The 20,736-nt window shown below is 48.5% G+C and overlaps 8 protein-coding genes across 8 annotated transcripts; 6 read left to right on the top strand and 2 right to left on the bottom strand.

The window, feature by feature from the left end:
* Nucleotides 1-1,049: 1,049 nt before the first annotated feature.
* Nucleotides 1,050-3,333, top strand: DEU56DRAFT_451723 (O-methyltransferase-domain-containing protein). The gene is made up of 12 exons (XM_041346279.1): nt 1,050-1,342; nt 1,391-1,571; nt 1,629-1,864; nt 1,918-1,932; nt 1,986-2,046; nt 2,100-2,239; nt 2,302-2,406; nt 2,458-2,554; nt 2,611-2,672; nt 2,722-2,843; nt 2,904-3,149; nt 3,216-3,333. Exons 1-11 carry the CDS (start codon nt 1,094-1,096, stop codon nt 2,983-2,985), a joined length of 1,350 nt encoding a protein of 449 aa, XP_041206763.1. The 5' UTR covers nt 1,050-1,093; the 3' UTR covers nt 2,986-3,149; nt 3,216-3,333.
* Nucleotides 3,334-5,078: 1,745 nt separating this feature from the next.
* On the top strand, nt 5,079-7,078 carry DEU56DRAFT_859817 (pyridoxal phosphate-dependent transferase). Its single transcript, XM_041355311.1, has 10 exons — nt 5,079-5,087; nt 5,155-5,378; nt 5,437-5,682; nt 5,757-6,112; nt 6,169-6,227; nt 6,281-6,384; nt 6,448-6,492; nt 6,541-6,683; nt 6,736-6,894; nt 6,953-7,078. Exons 2-10 carry the CDS (start codon nt 5,228-5,230, stop codon nt 7,025-7,027), a joined length of 1,338 nt encoding a protein of 445 aa, XP_041206762.1. The 5' UTR covers nt 5,079-5,087; nt 5,155-5,227; the 3' UTR covers nt 7,028-7,078.
* Nucleotides 7,079-7,140: 62 nt separating this feature from the next.
* Nucleotides 7,141-8,572, top strand: DEU56DRAFT_813385 (ribosomal protein L1p/L10e family-domain-containing protein). The gene is made up of 4 exons (XM_041353663.1): nt 7,141-7,360; nt 7,409-7,675; nt 7,730-7,828; nt 7,886-8,572. The coding sequence occupies exons 1-4, from the start codon at nt 7,161-7,163 to the stop codon at nt 8,385-8,387; spliced, it is 1,068 nt and encodes a 355-aa protein (XP_041206761.1). The 5' UTR covers nt 7,141-7,160; the 3' UTR covers nt 8,388-8,572.
* A 49-nt stretch (nt 8,573-8,621) lies between these two features.
* DEU56DRAFT_813382 (Alpha/Beta hydrolase protein) lies at nt 8,622-10,276 on the top strand. Its single transcript, XM_041353662.1, has 8 exons — nt 8,622-8,822; nt 8,884-8,903; nt 8,952-9,023; nt 9,074-9,299; nt 9,357-9,366; nt 9,423-9,630; nt 9,693-9,789; nt 9,840-10,276. Exons 1-8 carry the CDS (start codon nt 8,655-8,657, stop codon nt 9,942-9,944), a joined length of 906 nt encoding a protein of 301 aa, XP_041206760.1. The 5' UTR covers nt 8,622-8,654; the 3' UTR covers nt 9,945-10,276.
* Nucleotides 10,277-11,342: 1,066 nt separating this feature from the next.
* Nucleotides 11,343-12,341, top strand: DEU56DRAFT_451680 (uncharacterized protein). The gene is made up of 4 exons (XM_041346278.1): nt 11,343-11,768; nt 11,820-11,867; nt 11,929-12,001; nt 12,070-12,341. The coding sequence occupies exons 1-4, from the start codon at nt 11,493-11,495 to the stop codon at nt 12,156-12,158; spliced, it is 486 nt and encodes a 161-aa protein (XP_041206759.1). The 5' UTR covers nt 11,343-11,492; the 3' UTR covers nt 12,159-12,341.
* Nucleotides 12,242-14,115, bottom strand: DEU56DRAFT_813373 (quinone oxidoreductase putative). The gene is made up of 9 exons (XM_041353661.1): nt 13,938-14,115; nt 13,695-13,868; nt 13,523-13,628; nt 13,339-13,453; nt 13,008-13,246; nt 12,841-12,952; nt 12,709-12,784; nt 12,589-12,647; nt 12,242-12,536 (listed from the first exon to the last, which is right to left on the bottom strand). The coding sequence occupies exons 1-9, from the start codon at nt 14,046-14,048 to the stop codon at nt 12,509-12,511; spliced, it is 1,020 nt and encodes a 339-aa protein (XP_041206758.1). The 5' UTR covers nt 14,049-14,115; the 3' UTR covers nt 12,242-12,508.
* A 1,391-nt stretch (nt 14,116-15,506) lies between these two features.
* On the top strand, nt 15,507-18,432 carry DEU56DRAFT_953466 (uncharacterized protein; the record flags this gene model as incomplete). The annotated part of the gene is made up of 2 exons (XM_041359188.1): nt 15,507-15,643; nt 15,695-18,432. The coding sequence occupies 2 exons, from the start codon at nt 15,507-15,509 to the stop codon at nt 18,189-18,191; spliced, it is 2,634 nt and encodes an 877-aa protein (XP_041206757.1). The 3' UTR covers nt 18,192-18,432.
* On the bottom strand, nt 18,426-20,662 carry DEU56DRAFT_813367 (alpha beta-hydrolase). The gene is made up of 5 exons (XM_041353660.1): nt 20,328-20,662; nt 20,011-20,262; nt 19,830-19,956; nt 19,569-19,779; nt 18,426-19,510 (listed from the first exon to the last, which is right to left on the bottom strand). The coding sequence occupies exons 1-5, from the start codon at nt 20,608-20,610 to the stop codon at nt 18,542-18,544; spliced, it is 1,842 nt and encodes a 613-aa protein (XP_041206756.1). The 5' UTR covers nt 20,611-20,662; the 3' UTR covers nt 18,426-18,541.
* Nucleotides 20,663-20,736: the final 74 nt, after the last annotated feature.

Raw genomic sequence — 20,736 nt, 5'->3', positions numbered from 1 at the left:
TCCATTGGCGACGATTGACTCATGATAATCCACAGGACCGCTGCTGGTCTAGCACTCACCCAGGTTTACGATCTTGTCGATACAATGCTCATAGAGTTCAGAATCGCTCAGAGCTAATGCTGACAACAAGATCTCTATGCATGACCTGCGTCGTAGATATATAGCGCTATATGGTAGTCACAAATCTGCCCATGGAATCGCGCGAGATACATACTATGTATGACTTTAAACTGTATGATGCGTGCTCAGCGCTCAGCGCCTGCTTCAAGCGCTGGAACGCGACCAATAAGAGTGGAGTTGATTAGTCATAAGTCAGCTGGTTTTCAGTGATGAGGGTTACACTGACTAAATGACAGCCAGCGGCTTCTTCTCGTCATATTGTGTTCTCAAGTTCCACCTGAGAGTATGATCATGACTCAAAATCAGATCACGATGTGTAAAATTCTCCACAACTGGCTGCACTGCCATATTGGTTGGCAGACCCGAGTTCTTCGGATCCCTACAACATTAGTAGGCTGCCAGGATACTTCGGAATCGCAGCCGTGTCTTACACATACCGACTCACGTGGCATGTAAACCCGTGGAAACCCGTGGAAACGTGTGGTTTTTAACAAAACATTCCGGGACCACCGTCAGGTTCTTCCGTGGAGGACTCCACCCGCGTGTTGTGTTCAACTCAAAACTTGTCAGCTCGAGACTAGTAAATGGGTGATCAGATACTCGTCCATCTTATCGTGAGCATGATCTCTGAGAATCAATGTGTGTATCCTAACCATCACAATTATATGGACTCATCGGTTTAAGCACGACACTTACACAACTTGTCGGTTCAAAACAGCAAATGGGTAACGAGATACTCGTCCGTCTGATCGCGATCATGGTCAGGATCAGTGTTACGTATACTCGAAAGACAAAGGCCGTCTTATGCTCGGCATCACAAAGAATAGAACCGTAACAGCGCGTGTATCCTGACTATCACAATTATATGCGCTCATCGGTCTGAGCACGACATTTATATTTACCTTGCTGAGGGTATAAAATATGAACGACTGACAGCAGAACTATTGTTTCTACATATTATCACCCCCGAAAGATGACTGCCTTCAATGAGCCGGAGGCCAAGCTTGAAGCTCTTTTAGACATCATCAACTCCTCTGCACGCCAAGCAATCTCAGAATACAAGAAAACAGGACATGGGGTCCCCAGTGCCGACGCAACAACCTTCCACCCCCTCGACCTGACGACGGATACACTTGCCCTCAAAAAGGCGATTAGGCTGCTCGAAGGTGCATACCATCAATTGAGCTCGATACTAGCACCCCCCCAACACACGGTGATGAATGTAAGTGCTGATCGCAAATAATCTCTGTTCTGTGGCTAATTGTCTTAGTTGGTTTTCAATTACAACTGGGCGTGCGCGGGTGTTGCCTTACGTGCGCGTATTGCAGATGTTCTGGACCAACACCCGGAAGGACTTAGCGTAGATAAGTTGGCTGATGCAGTCAATCTCGACAAGATCAAGGTTGCACGTGTCTTACGAGCTTTGACCCTCATGGGCTGCTTCAAAGAAGGTAATGTGCACGCTGTCGGTTGAGGATTGTCTCTAAAACATGTATCGCGCTAAACAGTGGAGCGAGACGTCTTCGCAAACAACCGACTATCTCTCATACTCCAGTCAGCGAACAACACTGGGTGTTATGCGCGACTTCATACCGAGGATATCTCGAAATTCGCTGGAGTTGTATATGAGACTATGATCGACGATGAATTTTCAAGATCGCATGAGGTCGACAAAGCGCCCCGGGTATTTGCCTTCAAGAAGGAGGGTATGAAAGGTAATTACTTTGAAGTGATGAAGGATGACGTGAGTTTTCGTCATCACCCCCCTTAGCTACCTTGACACAGCACATTTTATAGGAAGAGAGACGCGTTGTGCGTATGGAGTATCTATCCTCGACTGACGGCTCACAGAATCCTATGAATAGGATTTTCACAGAGCCATGCTTGGCCAGAGCGATATGATGGGCGCTTCTACAGTTCTACACCGTAAGTTATCACGAATTGTTGATCGTTGACATGACTGAGACGTAGGTTGCAAGACTATCATTGGGATGATGTATCGTCTGTGGTGGATGTCGGATCTGGCATTGGAGCATTTTCCACTCCTCTGGCGAAAATGTTCCCTCACCTCAGAATAACCAATCAAGATCTCCCAGAAGTTATGGTACAGGCACAAAATGTGAGTTCAGACATCTGGTATACATAGGTATGTCAGCGGGCACGTTGTTGATATTTGATTAGGCATGGGAGAAGAGTGCTCCCGAGGCCTTGCTCGACGGTCGCGTGGAGTTCATGCCGATTAATTTTCTGGAGGACGTACCTGTCGTTGGGAAGGATGTCTACTATGTAAGAGCCTAATTTTGTTCCCATTCGTCACCAGTAATTCAATCTATATAGTTGAGGCACATTATCCACAACTGGCCGGACGCCGAGGCAACGACTATCCTCCGTAATATCCGCAAGGCAATGGGACCAAATAGCCGGGTGCTAATTCGTGAGTCATCTGCGATTGCCTGCGGTGCTTACCGCAAAGTCATTATCTTGTACTAGACGATTGCGTGATCTCCCACACATTGCAAACACCTGGCGTAGGAACTAATGGGTTGAGCATCGTGAGTCTTAGAGTGCAGCCTGGCGTATTTCTGAACTCATGATCCCAAGGCCCCCGAACCCATGTTACCGAACTTCGGGGCAGGCAGTCACAGAACTTACCAAACAGACCTGACTATGTGGTTTGCTCTAAATTCCAAAGAACGCACTTTGGACGAGATGAAGGTTATTGGGCAAGTTCTTTTTAGTATACCTTGATCCATTGGCGACGATCGACTCATGATAATTCACAGGACCGCTGCTGGTCTAGCACTCACCCAGGTTTACGATCTTGTCGATACAATGCTCGTAGAGTTCAGAATCGCTCAGAGCTAATGCCGACAACAAGATCTCCATATACATGGCCCGCGTCGTAGCGTGCGATACGTATACTATGTACAACTTTGCTGTATGATAACTATGATTTATGGACCCTCCAAGAATAGTACTCAAGAGCGTGGAGAAGGACATCATACACCATCCTCACAATGTAGAGTACAGCAATCAAATGGTTTTATTTTCTGAGACTGCACTATGATAGAAAGAGGGCGGAATTGGACGTACAGTTTCACTAATGAAAGCCAAACAGTTTCAAACCGCGGGATCGAACGATCCGTCCTTCATTACATATGTTAGATAACGCAAGTCTCTTTACCTACTTTACATGCAACCAACTTCCTTGTTCCACCATCTTTTAGTTGTCAAACATATTCCAATGGCTTGAGTAGGCGTTGTCGGGCCTTACACCGGTGTCTCCTTTTCCGAGGAATATATTTTTCCATCTTCGTTGTTTTCCCTCACATCCGAGGTACCTCCTTGACGTCAGTACTAGCTTTGAATAAGCTGCCACAAGGCATACTTAGAACTTGATGATAGAACATCTCTAGATGGGTCACAGTAATGACCTGAACCACCTGTGTCCGTTCTTCCGTTGAGCGCTGCGGCACTGTTGCCGGGCGCTCCGCATGCATTCGAGGTACCCCTCGCGCTCGTTGTTCCGCTGGCAAACGGTCATTGCCCGTTCAAAGACGAGACAAAACTCGCATTACTCATCGGGAACACCTCCTCGATGTAAATTTTCTAGCTCGAATAATGTAGTCAACATCGCGGCGTCGGTGAAATGGGACATTTATGAAGATTAATTGTGGATCTTGAAACAAACGGTTGAGGTCGAAGTTGGGTCGAAGTTGGTCGAAGGCTGACACATTTTTACGTAAAGGAGATGCCGGCGGCACAGAGCAATCATGGACGACTGCCTTCAAGTTAGACTTAGACTGCAGTCGCTGCACAGCCTGCAACTTCCAAGGACGCACACTAAATCTATCCTTTAATGTTGCGGTGAAGCAGTGTACACGAGCCGTACATGGGTTACACGCATATGCCTCGCAAACAAAAGGAGCAGAAGTGGAAACCGAACTGTATGAGTGGCTGCCACAATCAAGAAGGAACGACTGTCTTCCTTCTATATGGTCTGGCTAGGGGAGACTAGATGCACCCCCCACAAGCTATTCAAATGGCTTGTCGTTTTGTTCAAAAACATTGTCAACATGGTTAGTCTGACTACGGGAAGGGTTTTGAGTCTTGACTCGCCTTGACGTCAGTAGTACATGCCAGGCTGGTCTTGTATCTGCGGTCTACCTGAATTATGTGGGTGTCATTCTAAACTTATTTGGAATTTAAATTTTACTCTGAATTAAAAGCCAACGCCCAGCATCGTTCGAGGACCTCTACCCGCTACTAGTAATCGAGCGGAGCGTGGCAGCGTCCACTGCTTCTACAGGAGTTCCCGCCTGGCCTGGCGAGAAGAAAAGAGCTCCAACAACTATTCCAGGCCTATTTCAGATTTGGCGGCCGCGCGCAACCTCTGTAGTATTGAATGGCAGGTGGAATACAAGAAAGGTGCTATTGCCGAGGTCGCTGCGTACTGGAATAGCCTTACGGCACAACAGAAGGAGCCCTATGTCTCTCGCTCGAAGCTGGCCAATGCTGCAAGTTTTTGTTTTCTGTCGTACTAAGTGTCGTGCTCATCTCAATCACAGGCCCAGGCCAACGTGGTCGAATTCATAGCCAATTTGGATGCAACCCTCCTGCCTGACAATCACTTCTCTGCTTGTCCCGTTATTGTTGCCTTCGTCTTCTCGCTGTCCCGAAGTGGTCCCAACCGCTTAGGTATCATGGTGCTTACGCTCATGCTGTTTGCCATACCACTGCCGTACTGTTCCGCCTATTACTTGGATTCCGTGGTTGTATGCGAATACGGCACCGTTCTGCACGCTCCTGCTTTATTCTGTTTGTTACTTCCGCATCAATCTGAATGCTACACAATCTGTTCACGTTGTTAGCATGAGCACGCGATCCCGGACGTGACAGTCTGCTGAACAACCTGCTACGTCAAGATTTCCGTGGCTCGTGGTTAGCTTGTGGTGATATCTGTTCTGGTGGGTGTACCGGGCTGGATGGCCGGTGGCAATACATTGATCATCGATCGCGCTCCCACGGCGTTAGTAGGTCGCCTGGAATCACCCGTGGGTTTTGGGCACTAGACTTTGATCGTGGCTGCTTACTGCCCACGAACACCATGACTGACACGAAGACCTCAGTGTCCTCCGAGTCCGCCCCGAGCACACCGACAGCTGATGGAGAGCTAGACAAACAGGCTCCGCCTTTATTTGGGCATGCTATGCACAAGCTCTTCGAGTTTGACCCATCTTACGTGAACCTCAACCACGGTGAGTTCTACCAGGCGATATTGATATCGTACCTTGGTTTAAGACCAATCCATTGAAGGTTCGTATGGTTCATTACCCATGCCAGTTAGAGTTGCATGCGACAAACTCAGCACTCGCATCGAATCTAACCCAGACAAATTCTTGCGCATCGAGTGCATTCACCACTGGATTGAGGCTCGTACTCGAGTGGCCAGGCTGATAGGGGCAGATACTGATGAGTGCGTTTTGGTGAATAATACATTACATGGCATAAGCACGATTCTCCGCAACTTCGAGTGGCATGAAGGGGATATCATCATTGGGAGTAAGTCAAGAATAACCACATTGAAGTTCTCCCACTTATGTTACGGTTTGTTATCCCCTTTCCCCACAAAACAGCGAATACAACTTATAATGCCGTGTCCCGAGCGATTAGGTATCTCGGAGATATCCCACCATATCCACAAGTATCCACATTTAATCTTCAGTTCCCTACCACACACGCGGAAATACTGGAAAACTGGCGAGAACATATTCGCCGACTAACTTCGGAAAAGAGCGACCTCCAACAGACTCGCAAAGTTGTTGCCGTGGTAGACGCCATCGCGGCCAACCCTGGTGTGCGTCTTCCTTGGAAAGAAATGGTGGCTATTTGCAGGGATGCAGGAGTTTGGTCAGTGGTCGATGCCGCGCATTCAATCGGCCAGGAAGTGGATATCAACTTGTCGGAGGTTAAGCCTGATTTTTGGGTATCGGTTAGCTCGTCAGTTCTGACTCGTGTATCTTGTTCTTGACCAGCTGAGCTGAACAGACTTGCCACAAATGGCTCTTTGCAAAGAGAAGCTGCGCAGTCCTCTATGTGCCAAAACGGTATGTTCCAACATTCCAGAAGTGTCGCATTGACATCCAATGAGATGGGCTAGAAACCAGCATATTATCAAATCTTGTATACCCACCCCACGCAGTTATCACTCACCTCAAGACGAAGATTACAATGGCCCCCAAAGTTTCGTAAATCTTTTTGAATGTCAGTTCTCTTGGACAAACCGAACCATATAACTTCGAACGCTCATGTCTCATTGATTGCTAGGGACAGGAACCATAGATTATGTTCCATTCCTGAGCGTGAATGCAGGTTGGTGCGAAGTTGTCATCATGCATTACTGTTTTGACTTGCGACCAGCCTTGGACTTCAGACAGTGGCTCGGCGGCGAGCACAAGATAAACGAATATACTCACAATCTTGCAATCGCAGGAGGAAAGTATCTGGCAAGTCTCCTAGGAACCAGTGTCATGGACCCTACCGGTGACCTGACTTTGAACATGGTGCGTAAATGCAGGTTTCTGTTTCCATATTCACTTCATGTTCCCTGGTTAGGTCAACGTGGAACTACCGATTCCTGGCGACATAAAATATTCGAATGAAATTAACAACCTGCTGAAAAATACATTGTTGATTGAGTGGAACGCTTACGCCGTTCATTACCACCACAATGGAAAATGGTGGACAAGATGTAGTGTGCAGGTATGGAACGAGGTGAGACTAGTATTGTGTTCGTGAGGACATCTTCTTTGTTCTTACCAGTAAAAATCAGATTTCAGACTTCGAAGTTCTCGCCAATGCTTTCAAGGACGCGTGCCAGAAAGTAGTGAAGTTTGCGAAGCAATAGATACTCGAGCGCTTCATGTACGAAACTTGGAAGAATATTAATAGCAAGATGGTGATCTACCTGCTGACTAAGCCGCGGGACTAAAGATAGCGGGACAAAAACTGCCAGACCGCAACTTCCAACGGCGCACACCATGGCAAAAACTGAGTTAATCGACTCCCATATTTCCGTGAAACAGTGTACACGAGCCGTAAATGCACTGCACGCATATGCTTCAAAAAAACAAAAAGAGCAGGAGGAAACCGAACTTTTAGCATCCAGCGAGCAATATGTGTGGCTACAAATCACAGTGAAGCGGATGCACCCTGAACACAAGATCAAACCTTTCAAAATGTAAGTTTTACTTCTCCTCCATAGGTGTGCAATTGTGACATCTTCAAGCCCGCTCAAGCATGCTCTCATCGATCCACGAGATACGCCTGTATGTCTCATCACCAAAGACCCGCAGCGAGAGTACAAAGACCTTCTCGAGTCTCATAAAATCAAATTCATATCAAGGGTCGTCGGCATCACAAAACTCAAGGGAAAATTCAAGTCCTATGAAGCCAGACGAATGTTGCTAAAAGAGAATGGAATGTTCCTGGCAGATGAGCGTGTAATTCCTTTACTGCCAGGCTTGTTGGGAAAGAAGTGGTTTGATGCAAAAAAGTAAGATTGCTCGAGACCCCCTCTATCGCTTGCATGGCTGAATTTATCTTGCAGACAGCCAATCCCGGTCTGCTTGACACGAAAAGACCTCAAGGGTGAATTGGAACGAGCCATCGAGTCAACCTACATGCATCAGAACAGAGGAACATGCACGTGCGTCTGTCTTTGCCTGCCTCCTGAACACAAGCCTGACACAACGCTGGTTGACAGGTCTGTTAAGATAGGACTACTATCGCACACGCCAGAAAAAATCCTCGACAACATCAAAATATCTCTCCCCGCCATCGTGAACAATCTAAAGGGTAACTGGGATAATGTGCAAAGTCTTCACATCAAGACGAATGCGAGTATCAGTTTACCGATATGGACATGCGAACTCGGAGGTGCGACTGGTGGACGGTGGGATGGCATGGTGCAATCTAAGGACGCACCTAAGGAGAGCAAGTCAGATGGAGACTCTGATTCAAATGACAAGGACATGGATTTGGAGGAGCATGTGCCAGAAGTGCCGGTCAGCAAAGTTAAGAGTAAGGGCACGAAGAAACCCCAAAACGAGACTGTCGAGATTGTCGAGAAGTCGGTCACGCCGAAGGAGGTGAAACAAAAACGGAGCGCTGAAGTAGGAGAGAAGAAGAAAGCGAAGATCGTAAAAAGTGGCCCGGCCAAGAGTGCGAAGGGGGCCCTCATTGGCAAAAAGCCAGGACGACCGTGATTAGTTGCTGCCGGCCCGGGTTATATAGTATGTCATAGCAGATATGTATTGCTGGTGTTGCACGATTGTTTGCGAGCTTGTTCGAATACTTCAATACTCATTAGCCCTAGGCATATACTGCCAACTCTCGAAATGTCCATCCTCGTCACTCAAATGTTACTTGTAAGTATGTACAAACTTTTGGCGCGCGCCGTTTTAAATTAGGTGAACACTACCTTCCTTTTTGGTTATCACGTTTCTGATCGGAGTCGGGACAAGACAGTCCCGATGCGACTTGGATGCCACTGTCATCCTTGCCCTTCCTTCACACCCACAATGTCCACTAGGAAGTCCACGAAGCTCCGTATACCACATTCTCAGGAAGACTGCGAACTGGTTGGCATTTTGGAACAACTGACACCTACAGAGTCCACACAGGGCACAAAGATCGCCCTGGTATGACGCCAATCATCCCTCTAACCTTAACAAAATTACTTGACGCATCGTATCTTTTCAGATTCTCCATGGGACCATGGGGTACGTTCCTACTATTTCCGTTCCTTCTCTCTTCTTATCTCACTTCAGGCATAAAGACTACTTATTCCAAAAGCGTCTTGCACTACGTTTTCCGATGGACTCGTTCAGATTTGATTTCCGGTCCGTCAACCCCCTCGTCTTGGCGTTAATCCCCGTTCATAGAAAAGCAGCGGCAATCACGAAAGTGGGGGCAAACGGAAACAAAGCGGATTTGCGAAAGACGTCGAGGACCTTGTGACGGTCGTTTCTTACCTCCGCAATGCGTATGGGTACGAGATTGATGTGGTGGTGGGCCATTCCCGTGGTTCTGTGGCCGGGATGTATTGGCTATGCACGTCTGAAGAAGGCCAACGTGCTCATGGCATGATCAATGTGTCAGGCCGTTACCGAATGCATGTGAGAGAAATAACCTCTGGCGTGCCGCAAAATAACTGAAAATAAGCGCGTGATCAGCGAATTTACGGTAGGATCAAGGGCTTCGAATGTCTAGACGGTCGGTCATCTGATATTCATTTCTAGATGCTGCCGAGACCTACAAAGAACAGTGGGACGCCAAAGGTTACTACGAGCGGACCGTAACAGTTGCTCGACAAGCAATTGTGGAAAGGATCTATCCAGAAGATCTAGAGGAATTCTCTCAGTGGAATACAGCCATTGTTTGGGACAAATTTCCCGCTCAAATCGATGTTCTGACAATGCATGGTCTCGCCGATAAGACAGTTCCTGCGTGAGTGTTTTGCGAATTAATTATATAGCGGATGACAGAGAGAGAAAATCCCATTACATCAGATATGACGCGATTATTTACTCTCGAGCACTTGGGGCAAGAACGCCTGGAACCCACAGCCTCCATTTAATTGAGGAGGCCGATCACAATTTTACAAATGTGAATCTTGATTTCTTATCGTTGTCGCTTTGCTAACAATATATATTCAGCGCCAAGACGAGGTTGTAGACTGCATCCTGGAGTGGTGGGATGGTATTGGCCAAGGACGCTTGAAAACAGGTATATTGATGACAGGCGTACGTGGCAAACTGTGATTGTCAGGGCCTGGCCCTTGGGAAAAGTAGTTGAATATACACTCTTTTTCCTGGACACCAAGGAGTGGAAATATAGTGTGAGTGCACCACCCGAACTGTCCAGGTCGGTCCCTATTTTTCTTCGGACCAGCTGCGCCGTGCCGCAGGATTTCTGGGCGCCATACGCTCTCATGCTCTGGCGCGAATCTGTTCATCCGCATGTTAGTCTCATTGTTGCTTGGCACGGAAGACTAATAAATGGCGTTGGCTGTGTAATTTCATATACTCGCTCGGGCGAATAGGTTAAAAGATAGTAATAGAAAGTTTGAAACAAACACAATAACGCATCAATGATCATCCCGGCGTGCCTCCACGGTCAGCACCGCATAGCCTACAAGTCGGATGCGCAGTAAGTATATAACACTTTAGCCAAACTTGATTCAGGCCGTTGATGTGTCGGATCCCTGGCAAAGCACAGGTTGTTGATCGGCAATCAGTTTTGCACTATGTATGCACCGCAAGTGTGCTACATGGGAGTCATCATTCTTGGACAAGATGGCTAAGCCGGGCATCCTGGCCTTTGATGCTACCAAATCAGCACAATACAAATTCCGAAATTCCCGACGCATATGTTAGGGCAGCCTAGTGTTTTTGATAACCCACTTGCGCCACCGCAATGCAACGTCCCGTTCAACGAACACAATGACATTAACCGCGCGGTGATTACTAGTTACTAGCTATTGTAATCGGATAGCAAACCAAATGCCAAATACATAAAGTAGTACAGATCTGTGGTGAATCAAAGTATGGGTCCGTATGATACAGCCTAGATTTGGCCAGGATACTGAAATGTGAATGATCTTCCTCCTCTCGTTCCTTTCCTTCCCTGCAAATACTCTTTTGCACATATTAAACTGTGATTATGCGGGGATATGTCCCAGCGCATGCGTATGGGGAGTCTGAATGTTGAATGTTGAATTAAGATAGTGTGTTATGGTTGTCGAAGAATGGGGAGCGTGGTTGGGGAGGATATAGGGCGCCATGTGGCGTCAGCTGGGTGCAGCACCTCAGAAGAAGACTGGTACGACTGTGCTAGCGCCAGCACGAATGGTGGTGCGCTGCGACGAGTATTGTGACGACTGCGGGTGTGATTGACCACGCGAGTCTGAATGGTTCGATGGTGACTGCGAGCTGGTGTTGCTCGAGTAAGACTTGGATGAAGCGTAAGCAGCTTGCGAGGTGTTAGAGGAATTGTATTGGCTGCTCATGACGCGTCAGGATAAGAAGTTATTTGGCTCGGGAGGAGTACTGGTGAGGTGGAGCTTTTCTGAATGAATGGCTGGCATTTGTGAGGGACTCTTTATAGGTAGCAGGCTCATCGCCTTTTGCTGTATTGAATTAAGAAAGATTCGAGATCTGGGCTGCCGGGACCGACACAGGCCCGATCGAGAATAAAGGAAGGGGGTGCTCTCACGGATACGCAATATGGCTTGGGAAGGCACATCACAACCAAGCTTGCTCGCAAGCTCATTGGCGCTCATGTAAGGGTAGCATTTTACCAAGCTAGCAATGGCAAGCGCGCTAAGGTTAGCACAGGCTGCGGCATCGTTCCTGCAACAGATCCGCTGTGTACGTAGATCGGCCTTTGCCGCCCCGCTCTCACACGCTTCTTACCTCCGATGCTGTACCCCGACCCTCCCTGGTGGTCCTCTTCAGATCTGGATCCTAACTCTCTTTCGGGAAAATAGTCTAAGACACATGCACCCTTTTATTAAGAACCCTTGTCTTTTTGTTTCCAGTACTTGTCGGATTCTCCTCCCCCGCAGCACCCGGCACACATGCTGTGTAGGTATACTTATGATTACCGTTTGGATTCGTCATTCATCCATATGTCAGCGCTTCAGCTTCCGAGTCACATCCAGTCAAATCCAGTGTTATCCAGTGGTAAGTTTGACTTGGTAAGTTTGATTACTAACCTTCCCCTTCTAGGAACATCCTTCGCTAGCACCCCTTCTGTGATCTGAAAGTAATTGTCTGGCCAAATTCGTGCCTGGTGCTTGGACTGAGTGTATCATACAGTGAGTCACAGTGACCACTGAATATACCCTTCTTTGAATCTCATTCAAATCCTAAACTACCTTGGCAGCGAAACGTAGCTCGACACCGAGGTCCCGAGGAATCGCCGCGTCTTGTAACGACAATAGCAATGTAAAACCAGCGAACAATGTTACATGAAACGGCACACTACCGCATACTGGGCTTGACCCTTGAAGCTTGAAATTTTTTTGATGACGGGAGGCCCCGTTGTTCCTATCATCGGCTTGATCTGGGGCTCGTTGCACATCAATCATTCTCGCACTGTCTGTGGTAAGCAGGCGTTGACATCCGGTGACTGCTCCGATGTCTACAGCACCTTCACGTTCAATGAAAAAAAAATATCACTGGCAGTAGCCGCCCGTTGATTCCGTCTCGCACTGCCTGCCTTGAGGCCGTGGCAGAATCTTATCCATAAAAATACACAGTCAACGGAAGACTTGAGGAATTCCTGATAGGCTCCAATCTCGGCTAGTACACTGTTCGCGTTCTTACTCGACTTCAACGATGATCTTCCCGCTAACAATCAAGTCTCGGCCACCGTTTCTTCCAATGGAAACAGAGTGCTCACCTATTCTTATTGTCCACCATCTCATGATGAGCGCTTTGGATCTCTGTCCAAGGATACACCTGTGGAATTGTACATATATCCGTGTCCGACGGGATGAGAAGAGCAGAAGAACAAACTCACTTTGTGGATGTAAGTCCGTATCGGGCCACCTCCGTTGACGCCAGTTACCTTATCGATTATATCGCGGAAACTTAAGCTTAAATGATGAGTTAGTCTGGAAGAACATCACATGAGACAATTTTATGACAATACCTTGCGATGAGCTCGGTCTGGTACTGTAGACTACGGGAACGTAGCGTAGAACCTTGAATGCGGAGACGCTTGTATATTATCGCGCTAAGGTTGACCGAGGGCACCTCGCTCCCTAGAAAACTTTTTGGTTACGAGTTTTCGGACTACAAGACATAATGAATGCCTACCACTCAAAGTAGCCAACATCGTCATCCTTCCATCAATAGCGAGGGATTCGATATTCTTGGCCCAATGACTTTGTCCAACGAAATCTATGACAATATTGACACCTTTGCCGTTGGTCGTTTTCTTGACCTCCGCGGCAAAGTCTTCGGTTCTGTAATTGACTGTATGTGTCGCCCCGTTAGGAATGGACCGCAACCAATCAAGTTTTTCTGTGGTAGACGCCGTCGCAGTAACCGTTGCCCTGTGAACACCGCGTGATACGTACTCAGCAAGAACGTGCAGAACAGCATCGAAGGCAGTGAAGGCCGGAATACTGAACACCGGAACACTCACGCTCCATATTCCCTTGCTATTTGGATAGCCGCAATCCCTACACCAGAAGCGCCTGCGTGGACAAGTACATGATCGCCCTTCTTGACTTCCCCGTACTTCACAAGAGCTTGATAGGCTAGGAATAGTCCCAGAGTAGTCAGAACCGAAGATGACCCGCTTACTTGGCTGATCTGCCGTTACTCACCCGTAAGATAGTTTTCTGGTATGCTGGCTGCCTCCGCCCAAGATAAGTGACCGGGCTTCTTCAACAAGAGTCCTTCGTCACAGTTTATGAACTCCGCATAAGCTCCCTGAGATACCCGTGACAGTTTTGGTCAGTAAAGAACATACAACTTTGACTTGGCCAATCGACTAACGCCGCCCACAAGACCAAATACTTCATCCCCAACAGCCCATTGAGTCACGCCTTCGCCGAGCTCAGTCACACGTCCAGAGAACTCCACGCCAAGAATGGAGGATACACCAGCGGGAACAGGATAGCCACCCTGACGCTGGTACTGGTCCATGCGATTAAGGCCAAATGCGACAATCTACCACGAGGAATCCATGCCGGACTAGATCGATTTACGTAGATCGATAAGATGAAGAAAGGCACGGACCTTTACTAAAACCTGTCCCTTTGTTGGGACTGGCTTATCTGCCTCCCCAATGTAGAGGTTCTCAATGGGACCATGCCCGCCTTTGATTAATACGGCGCGCATCTTGGACATCGTCACGGTAGCGTTGGGTGTAATGGTTCGGACGATCGTTGTTCTTTTGTGTGATTTAGTACTCGTGACATCCAAATTCTATCAAAAGCTCAACTGTAAACGTCGGCTTCCTGGAAATATAAATATTGTAAATATTTCAAATTCGAAACAAACTAATTATAGGAGATTTTTTTGTATTCCACGAAAATTCAGCGACTACCCAGCTGTCTCCGGAAAGAATGGCCCGCAGACGTCGCAGGGAAGACTGAGTTCAGAAGGTGTTCAAAGGTCACCGCTGTCGAAGCAACGTACGATGTTTAGTCGGCGGTATGATCGAGAGTTGAATTCAAACTGAGATGGCCGATGTGATTGCCTGATCGAAGGGTGCGCGATGAGCACCGTGAAATTCGTGAGAGCCCCAAATTGCAGTCGCCGTCCCCTTCCCTGTTTCTCGACCGTGCAGAATCATCGGCTAAACTGTCCTTCAATGTATAAAAGCTCACCACGGGGGGATCACGAGGAGGGGATCATGCGATACGCGGGAGAACAAGAATAGTATTCGGTAGGACAACCTTGATAGATGCCAAGGTCTGGATCATCATTCCAATGCGGAATAAAGATACACATGTGATAGCAGTAGAAGGTTGCACTGTTCTGCCGACAATCAGGTTTAGACATTCATTAACAAGAAGTTCTCATGTCCACAACACACGACGCCTGAGTGCGCCTGAGTATGCGGAAATGAGTTGGGAATAGCTAGTCCCCGGCATGATCAGCCTCATTAAGCATTGACCTCGACCTCGACTCCCCTATCAATCGGACCGAGAGAGTGGTAAGACCACGCCTCAATCCAAGAGTTGAAGATACCGGAGGATAGGATAAGTCAGCTCTGCGAGTGTATCGCGCCTCGTGGTTGATTGCAATGGATTCCCGGAATTCAAATTCCTGACCTTGAGTTCAAAGTTCGCCACGGGTAACGCTCCTGCGAATAGCCTATCAGCAGAGCGTATTATCCATGTGTTACGGGTTGCGGATTGCACGCAAACAAATTTCCTAAGACAATGTTTTCGTCAGTACTGAGTAGTTGAACCAAGTTTGTGGAATAAAATAATACCATTCAAAGACACCGTCAGTTCGTCGCCGCATTATGTGGCATGCCCTACCAAGCTCTCTGTTACATACATCGAAGTCGCCGTTCTCTATAAGTACTAGATGTTGTAGAGCCGATAGTACTAGCTACTAGTCAGGGCAAAGTCAGGGGGTCACTGTCAAAACTAGAGTTTAGGGTTCGGAAGTCGGGCAGAACCGTGGTATGCGGGCAGAAGCGGCTGAGTAAGCGCAATCTAAGTGGCTGGCCAAATATACATCATCATTGATAATATTGTCCGACAACCGTCGAGCTCACTCACTCACAAGCCCACTGTTTCGCTTGTGCTCGACGTCACCAGTAGTTTGGAGGCGCAAAGGCTATTCAGTGCAATGTCACAGTCTTACTTTTCCGCCCCAGCGCGGTCATCCTCGTCGCTGGCGAAAGAGCCTTTGCTTTCAAGTCATGGGAACGAGAAGCATTTAAAGGTGGAGGATGTCCAAGAAGCATACATTGAGCAAAAGGATCGGTTCGTTTGCATCATTCTCTTACTTTTTATGTTGTTCTAATGGTCAGGCAGTTTGGTCCAGGCCCTTGATTCATCCAAGTCTATTCTTGGGGAACTGCGTCAGTTCAACAAGGAGGAGTGGGTGGTGAGGTATCCCACTCTTCACGAGCAACCCTCCGCAGAGCCTTCATCACTATCAAAGGCAAAACCCCGTCGCTCTCTTCGCCGGTCGCTTTCCTTCGCAGATGATCCAAGCAACCACACTGAAGTTCTTTACACTCCTGTGCGAGAGGGCCTGACCCGGGCTGTCACTCTGGCGTCAATTGCTGACGCCTTGGAAGGCACTGATGTCAAGTCTGCTGATGAAGGCACAAATCAGGGCGAAAGGGACACATGCGAGGGGGAGGGGTTAATGCCGTCCTCTCAGAATGGAGATTTCAATATTCTTCGTCTGGACCTTAAGCTCGGTCCTCACGGTTCCAACACATCCCCTGCCGCTCTCGTATCGCAACTCGAAAAAGGCTCTATTGCCAATTTATTGGACGAACGTATCAGTGCTTCTGTCAATCATATGGATAAGCTCCGCCTCCGTGTAGAGGACACTTCATCAAAGGTTCTTGTCACCGGTGACCTTAATTCTGGAAAGTCCACTTTTGTCAATGCCCTTCTTAGGCGGGAGGTGATGCCAATTGACCAGCAGCCCTGCACAACCGCCTTTTGCGAAGTGCACGATGCTGCTGAGAATAATGGCAAGGAGGAAGTTCATATCATCAAGGAGGGTGCAGTGTATAGCATCTTGGACGAGTCGACCTTCACTCGCTCTCAACTTGCCGATTTGGAGACGATTGTGTCAGACAACGAGGGTGTTCAGCCAGTCTTGAAGATTTACCTTTCCGACAGCCGGGCACCATCGGAATCATTACTCAATAATGGGGTTGTTGACATATCCCTTATTGACGCACCAGGTCTCAACCGTGATAGCTTAAAGACAACGGCTCTTTTCACTCGTCAGGAAGAAATCGACGTCGTTGTCTTTGTCGTTTCAGCCGAAAATCACTTCACTTTATCCTCCAAAGAGTTCCTGTGGAATGCTAGCAACGAGAAGGCATACCTTTTTATTGTCGTGAACAAGTTCGAGCAGATCAAAAACAAGGAGAAATGCAGGAGGTTGGTCCTGGAGCAAATCAAGCAGCTGAGCCCTAGGACGTACGAGGACGCCGAGGACCTTGTCCACTTCGTTGATTCTGCTGCTGCTCTTCGACCGTACACAGCCAATCCCGCATTCGACGACCTGGAATCCTCGCTTCGTTCGTTTGTTCTCGTCAAACGCTCCAAGTCAAAGCTCCAGCCTGTCACAACATACCTCTCCAACCTCCTATCCGACGTTGATCTTTTGGTTGGCGCAAATGCTATCGTCGCCCAATCTGATCTTGACCGCGCTAAAGATGATTTGAAGCGTGTCAAGCCAGTTCTTGAGAAGATGAAGGGCAGTCAGGAATTATTGGAAGAAAATCTGGAGTCCGTGGAAGAATTGGGGGCAGAGAAGACAAGTACCAAAACAAAGGCCATCCTTTCCTCTGCCATTGAGCGCGTCGGGCAAGGCCTGCCTGGCGTGGATCATGCTACCGTTTCCCTGCCAACTTTCCCTGGGTTCCTTCGCATTTGGGATTATGCCAGAGATGTCAAGAGGGCTCTGTTGGCTAGCTTGGATGCGGCTGTGAAACTGGCTGAGGATGAAGCTCGGGTCACTACTTCTGCCGGTGTGAAGAAGATCGGCGAGCTTGGTGACGCTAATCTTCCTGAAGGAGTTGAGAAGTCGCGGAGGGTATTTATGCCAGAGGCCATGTTTTCATTGCGCTCTGGCAAGAAGGGACTCCGCCGCCGTTCCTCTTCAACAGCCACCGCTGTCGTGGCTGGAGGGGTCCACAATCTCGGCATTGGCCTCGCCCAGCGCTCGGATATGCTTGACACATCTGCCCTCGACATCTTTGACTTCCACCGGCTCTGGCTTCACTTTGCCGATGACAAGAAAGAAGTGGAGGATGAAACCAGCCCCACTACTGCGCTTAGCGTCGTCTCTGTTGGCGTCGGTGCGCTAACAATGGTTGGCGGGCAGACGTTCGGTGCCCGAGGCATTGTCGATGGTATCGTACGCATTTCTGAGCTGTTTGGAAACGAGACTGCAAGGAAATGGGCGGCTCCTGTTCTGGGCGCTTTCGTGATCGGTGCAACTGCTTACTTCGTCCTCGAGCTACCCAACACTATTCCGCGCACTATCGGTCGTCGCATCCGTACATCCCTGGTTGCCGTTGACGAGAACACAACAGAGAATGAACTCTTCGTCAACGCCCATGCTGGCCGTGTCAGCAGGGAGACACGCAAGGTCTTGCGCCTGGCGTCTTGGGACCTTAGGGAGCGATTTAGAGCTGCAATGGAAGAGAGAGGCAAAGAAGTTAAGAACGCAGAGGAGATGGAGGGGAAGGCGAAGAGAGCACTCGAGTATTTCCTGGAGGTGGAGAGAAAGACGGGTTTGATTCGACATGATGCTGGCTTGATCAGTGTATTGTAAGGTTATCATGCTTGTTTCATTTTCTTGTGCCCTTTGCTACCTTGCCGTTTACTTCTGCGCACCATGACACCTTTGTCGTTGCCGCTCACTGTCGTTGATTGTTTCTTTTTATTGTTTTATTCGTCTTTCATGCACATGCCTCTAACGTAGAATAGCGATGAAATCTCCGCACATTAGGTGATCGGAATGTGACTATAATTTATGGCGAAAAATTATCATAGCCTACATACTGAGTGCTGAGCGCTGAGCTGTGGCTAGGTCAACTTGTGCATAACAACAGTAGATTTGCGTCAATGATAGTCCAAGCTGCGTCTTCAATAGGATAGAAACGGACTACAATTAATCTGGATTTACAACCCCTCATCATACAACTTCCGGGATAATGCCACATAGAATCTCTCCAGATCCAATTTAGAGGCCAGTTCGTTCTTGACAGACTTCCTGACCTTCTGCTTCTGTGAAGTGTCTGCAGGGGGAGACTTGTTCGTCGATGGGACCTGATCGATGATCCAATCGAACACGGCGGAGAGCTTATCCGTCGACGCTTTCACAACGGGGTCACTTTCACCACCCTTGCGCATCTCCTCCCTAACCCCTCGGGAATCTCTCGGTTCCGATGACGACATCGAAGATCCACCAGCACTAGCGAACTCAAAATCACCAGACGACCCCTTCTCTTGCTTCTTCCAAGCCCGAATAAACTTCGACCAGTCGCCCAACGCCCACCCATCTACACCGACGCGACCCGTTATGCTCGTCAGGGGCACAGACGACAAGTCGACATTGAACTCTAGCCCCCGTGCACCTCTGATCTCCCAGTGATCGCAGCCCTCCATTATCCCGAGAAATTCGCCCCACCTTGCGCTCTGCACGGTCACGAGGCCGTCGTTCCCCCACTGGTCGTCCTGCTCCCATGTCAGAGGCGCATGTATATCCCTTGAGTCGGCGTGTTGACGCTTGAGGCGTTCCTTTGCCGCTCGTTCCAACTCATCGAGCACCATCTTTGGAAGACAAAGCGGGTGCCAGATGCTCATGTCGGCGGTACGTCCGGTGATGCTGAAGTACTTGACACGTGGATCATTGGGGGTAGCGGGGTTGAACACGTTGTTGAGGTAGGACGATGTTAAATTGGCATATGCAGGCGAGTCCAGGATGGACAACAAGAGCGTTGTGAAAGACGACGGCAAGGAAGCCAGTGACAAGGAAAATGAAGTCTCGCGCTTCTCAGTGGTTGTCTCCTTTTCCGACATAGACTGCTGAATCTCGGTCGTTTTCTTGAACATTTCTTCTTGGGGTTGTCTTCCGAGGCCGATATGTGTCTTGTCGTGAAGTGAAGTGAATGCACTGCAAAGCGAGGATTAAAAATCGGGAACTTACCGCGCACCAGTCCATGAAGGGGCTTCCTCTATGGGGAGTACTGATTGTTGTCAGCGATAATGGGGTATATTCATTTGGCTGCACATGTGTAATGAGATGGCGGCAATCAAGACCTCCCATGGAATGAGCCATGAGGTTGACACCTCGCCCTCTGGCCTTCTCCTGGAGTAACCGATCAAGGTTTTCTGCCCTCGACGCTATGGAGCCCGTTCTAAGAACTCAAAATCAGAAATGGTCTACTATCAAGTTTGATGACCGTACCCGGGTACTGCTGTGACAATAACGTCTGCTCCGACCTTCTTTTTGAGGATATTAAGAACGTTGGACCAATAGTGCATTCGGAGACTGGGGAATGCGGCAGGACCTCGCACATCAAATCCGTATAGCCCTATGGATCAATGTGTGTGGTTCATTCTAAATAAACCGATTATGATGAACTAACCGTGGCAGAGGACAATAGGAAACCTAGGGGCTCTGATCGGGTCATACAGTGCTGGGTTTCGCAGTAAGCGATGAATGGTATCAGTAGAATCACCCTCGGATGGTTCCTTAGGTGAAAATCCCCCCCGCGGCAATTCGGAATTGATAGCAGATGTGTCAAGAGCAGTGGTATGAGGTTCGTATGACACTTTGGAATCAGAAGGAGATAAATTTGGCGGCCATGATTTGGTGTCGTCCTTAAAGAAGCATCGGCCTGTTTATGAATTCGGACTGCATGAGTCTGGTGAACGCTGGTAAACGCCAAACGTAGTAACATGCCTTCCGAGGTCCAATGAGGGAGTGCTGGAGTCAGCCGTTTGGTTGGTTGCTCTAGAGCACCATCCACAAGTAAGCCTACACGAAGCCAGTCCCACTTGTTCGGAGACAGCGGGTTCCACCAAAAGTCATTGGAAGTAGTAGGAACTTCGGGTTTGCTGCTGGAGGTATCTTCGGCTCTGACCCTCGATATGAGGTATTGGCCAGATAATGAAAAAGTAGCCATGGCATTGACAAAACGTCGAAGTAAAGCTACGACGCGAACTGGGAAGTGGACGTTGTTCATGATTTCGTTGGAGAAACTTGCATTTGCACGAACGTGAGTGATCAAACGAGTTGCTTAGTTAGGGTGGCATAATTTAGATTTGGGACTTTTCGAGTCACCTGCTAAGTCCGACCTCCTACCTTGATC

Source organism: Suillus clintonianus, assembly GCF_016758775.1.
Source record: "Suillus clintonianus strain FC179 chromosome Unknown DEU56scaffold_53, whole genome shotgun sequence".
Lineage (NCBI taxonomy): Eukaryota > Fungi > Basidiomycota > Agaricomycetes > Boletales > Suillaceae > Suillus > Suillus clintonianus.
Note: the sequence above shows the minus strand (reverse complement) of the source record. Positions and strands in the feature narration are given on the sequence as shown.

Bases quoted from the DNA above. Each gene is read 5' to 3' on its own strand.
- DEU56DRAFT_813373 (XM_041353661.1), bottom strand. From the start codon at position 14,048: ATGTCCAAGATGCGCGCCGTATTAATCAAAGGCGGGCATGGTCCCATT. The intron at 13,869-13,937 runs GTCCGTGCCTTT...TCCTCGTGGTAG, and splicing joins AGGGACAGGTTTTAGTAAAG to ATTGTCGCATTTGGCCTTAA. The intron at 13,247-13,338 runs GTGAGTGTTCCG...CGGTGTTCACAG, and splicing joins ATAGCAAGGGAATATGGAGC to GGCAACGGTTACTGCGACGG.
- DEU56DRAFT_451723 (XM_041346279.1), top strand. From the start codon at position 1,094: ATGACTGCCTTCAATGAGCCGGAGGCCAAGCTTGAAGCTCTTTTAGAC. The intron at 1,343-1,390 runs GTAAGTGCTGAT...TAATTGTCTTAG, and splicing joins CCCAACACACGGTGATGAAT to TTGGTTTTCAATTACAACTG. The intron at 2,844-2,903 runs GCAAGTTCTTTT...GATAATTCACAG, and splicing joins GACGAGATGAAGGTTATTGG to GACCGCTGCTGGTCTAGCAC.
- DEU56DRAFT_859817 (XM_041355311.1), top strand. From the start codon at position 5,228: ATGACTGACACGAAGACCTCAGTGTCCTCCGAGTCCGCCCCGAGCACA. The intron at 5,683-5,756 runs GTAAGTCAAGAA...CCCACAAAACAG, and splicing joins AGGGGATATCATCATTGGGA to CGAATACAACTTATAATGCC. The intron at 6,684-6,735 runs GTGCGTAAATGC...TTCCCTGGTTAG, and splicing joins GTGACCTGACTTTGAACATG to GTCAACGTGGAACTACCGAT.
- DEU56DRAFT_813385 (XM_041353663.1), top strand. From the start codon at position 7,161: ATGGCAAAAACTGAGTTAATCGACTCCCATATTTCCGTGAAACAGTGT. The intron at 7,676-7,729 runs GTAAGATTGCTC...TTTATCTTGCAG, and splicing joins AAGTGGTTTGATGCAAAAAA to ACAGCCAATCCCGGTCTGCT. The intron at 7,829-7,885 runs GTGCGTCTGTCT...GCTGGTTGACAG, and splicing joins CAGAACAGAGGAACATGCAC to GTCTGTTAAGATAGGACTAC.
- DEU56DRAFT_813382 (XM_041353662.1), top strand. From the start codon at position 8,655: ATGCGACTTGGATGCCACTGTCATCCTTGCCCTTCCTTCACACCCACA. The intron at 8,904-8,951 runs GTACGTTCCTAC...ATCTCACTTCAG, and splicing joins ATTCTCCATGGGACCATGGG to GCATAAAGACTACTTATTCC. The intron at 9,631-9,692 runs GTGAGTGTTTTG...CCATTACATCAG, and splicing joins GCCGATAAGACAGTTCCTGC to ATATGACGCGATTATTTACT.
- DEU56DRAFT_813367 (XM_041353660.1), bottom strand. From the start codon at position 20,610: ATGAACAACGTCCACTTCCCAGTTCGCGTCGTAGCTTTACTTCGACGT. The intron at 19,780-19,829 runs GTACGGTCATCA...TTGAGTTCTTAG, and splicing joins ATTGTCACAGCAGTACCCGG to AACGGGCTCCATAGCGTCGA. The intron at 19,511-19,568 runs GTAAGTTCCCGA...CTTCACGACAAG, and splicing joins CCTTCATGGACTGGTGCGCG to ACACATATCGGCCTCGGAAG.
- DEU56DRAFT_451680 (XM_041346278.1), top strand. From the start codon at position 11,493: ATGGCAAGCGCGCTAAGGTTAGCACAGGCTGCGGCATCGTTCCTGCAA. The intron at 11,769-11,819 runs GTAGGTATACTT...TCCATATGTCAG, and splicing joins GCACCCGGCACACATGCTGT to CGCTTCAGCTTCCGAGTCAC. The intron at 11,868-11,928 runs GTAAGTTTGACT...ATCCTTCGCTAG, and splicing joins AAATCCAGTGTTATCCAGTG to CACCCCTTCTGTGATCTGAA.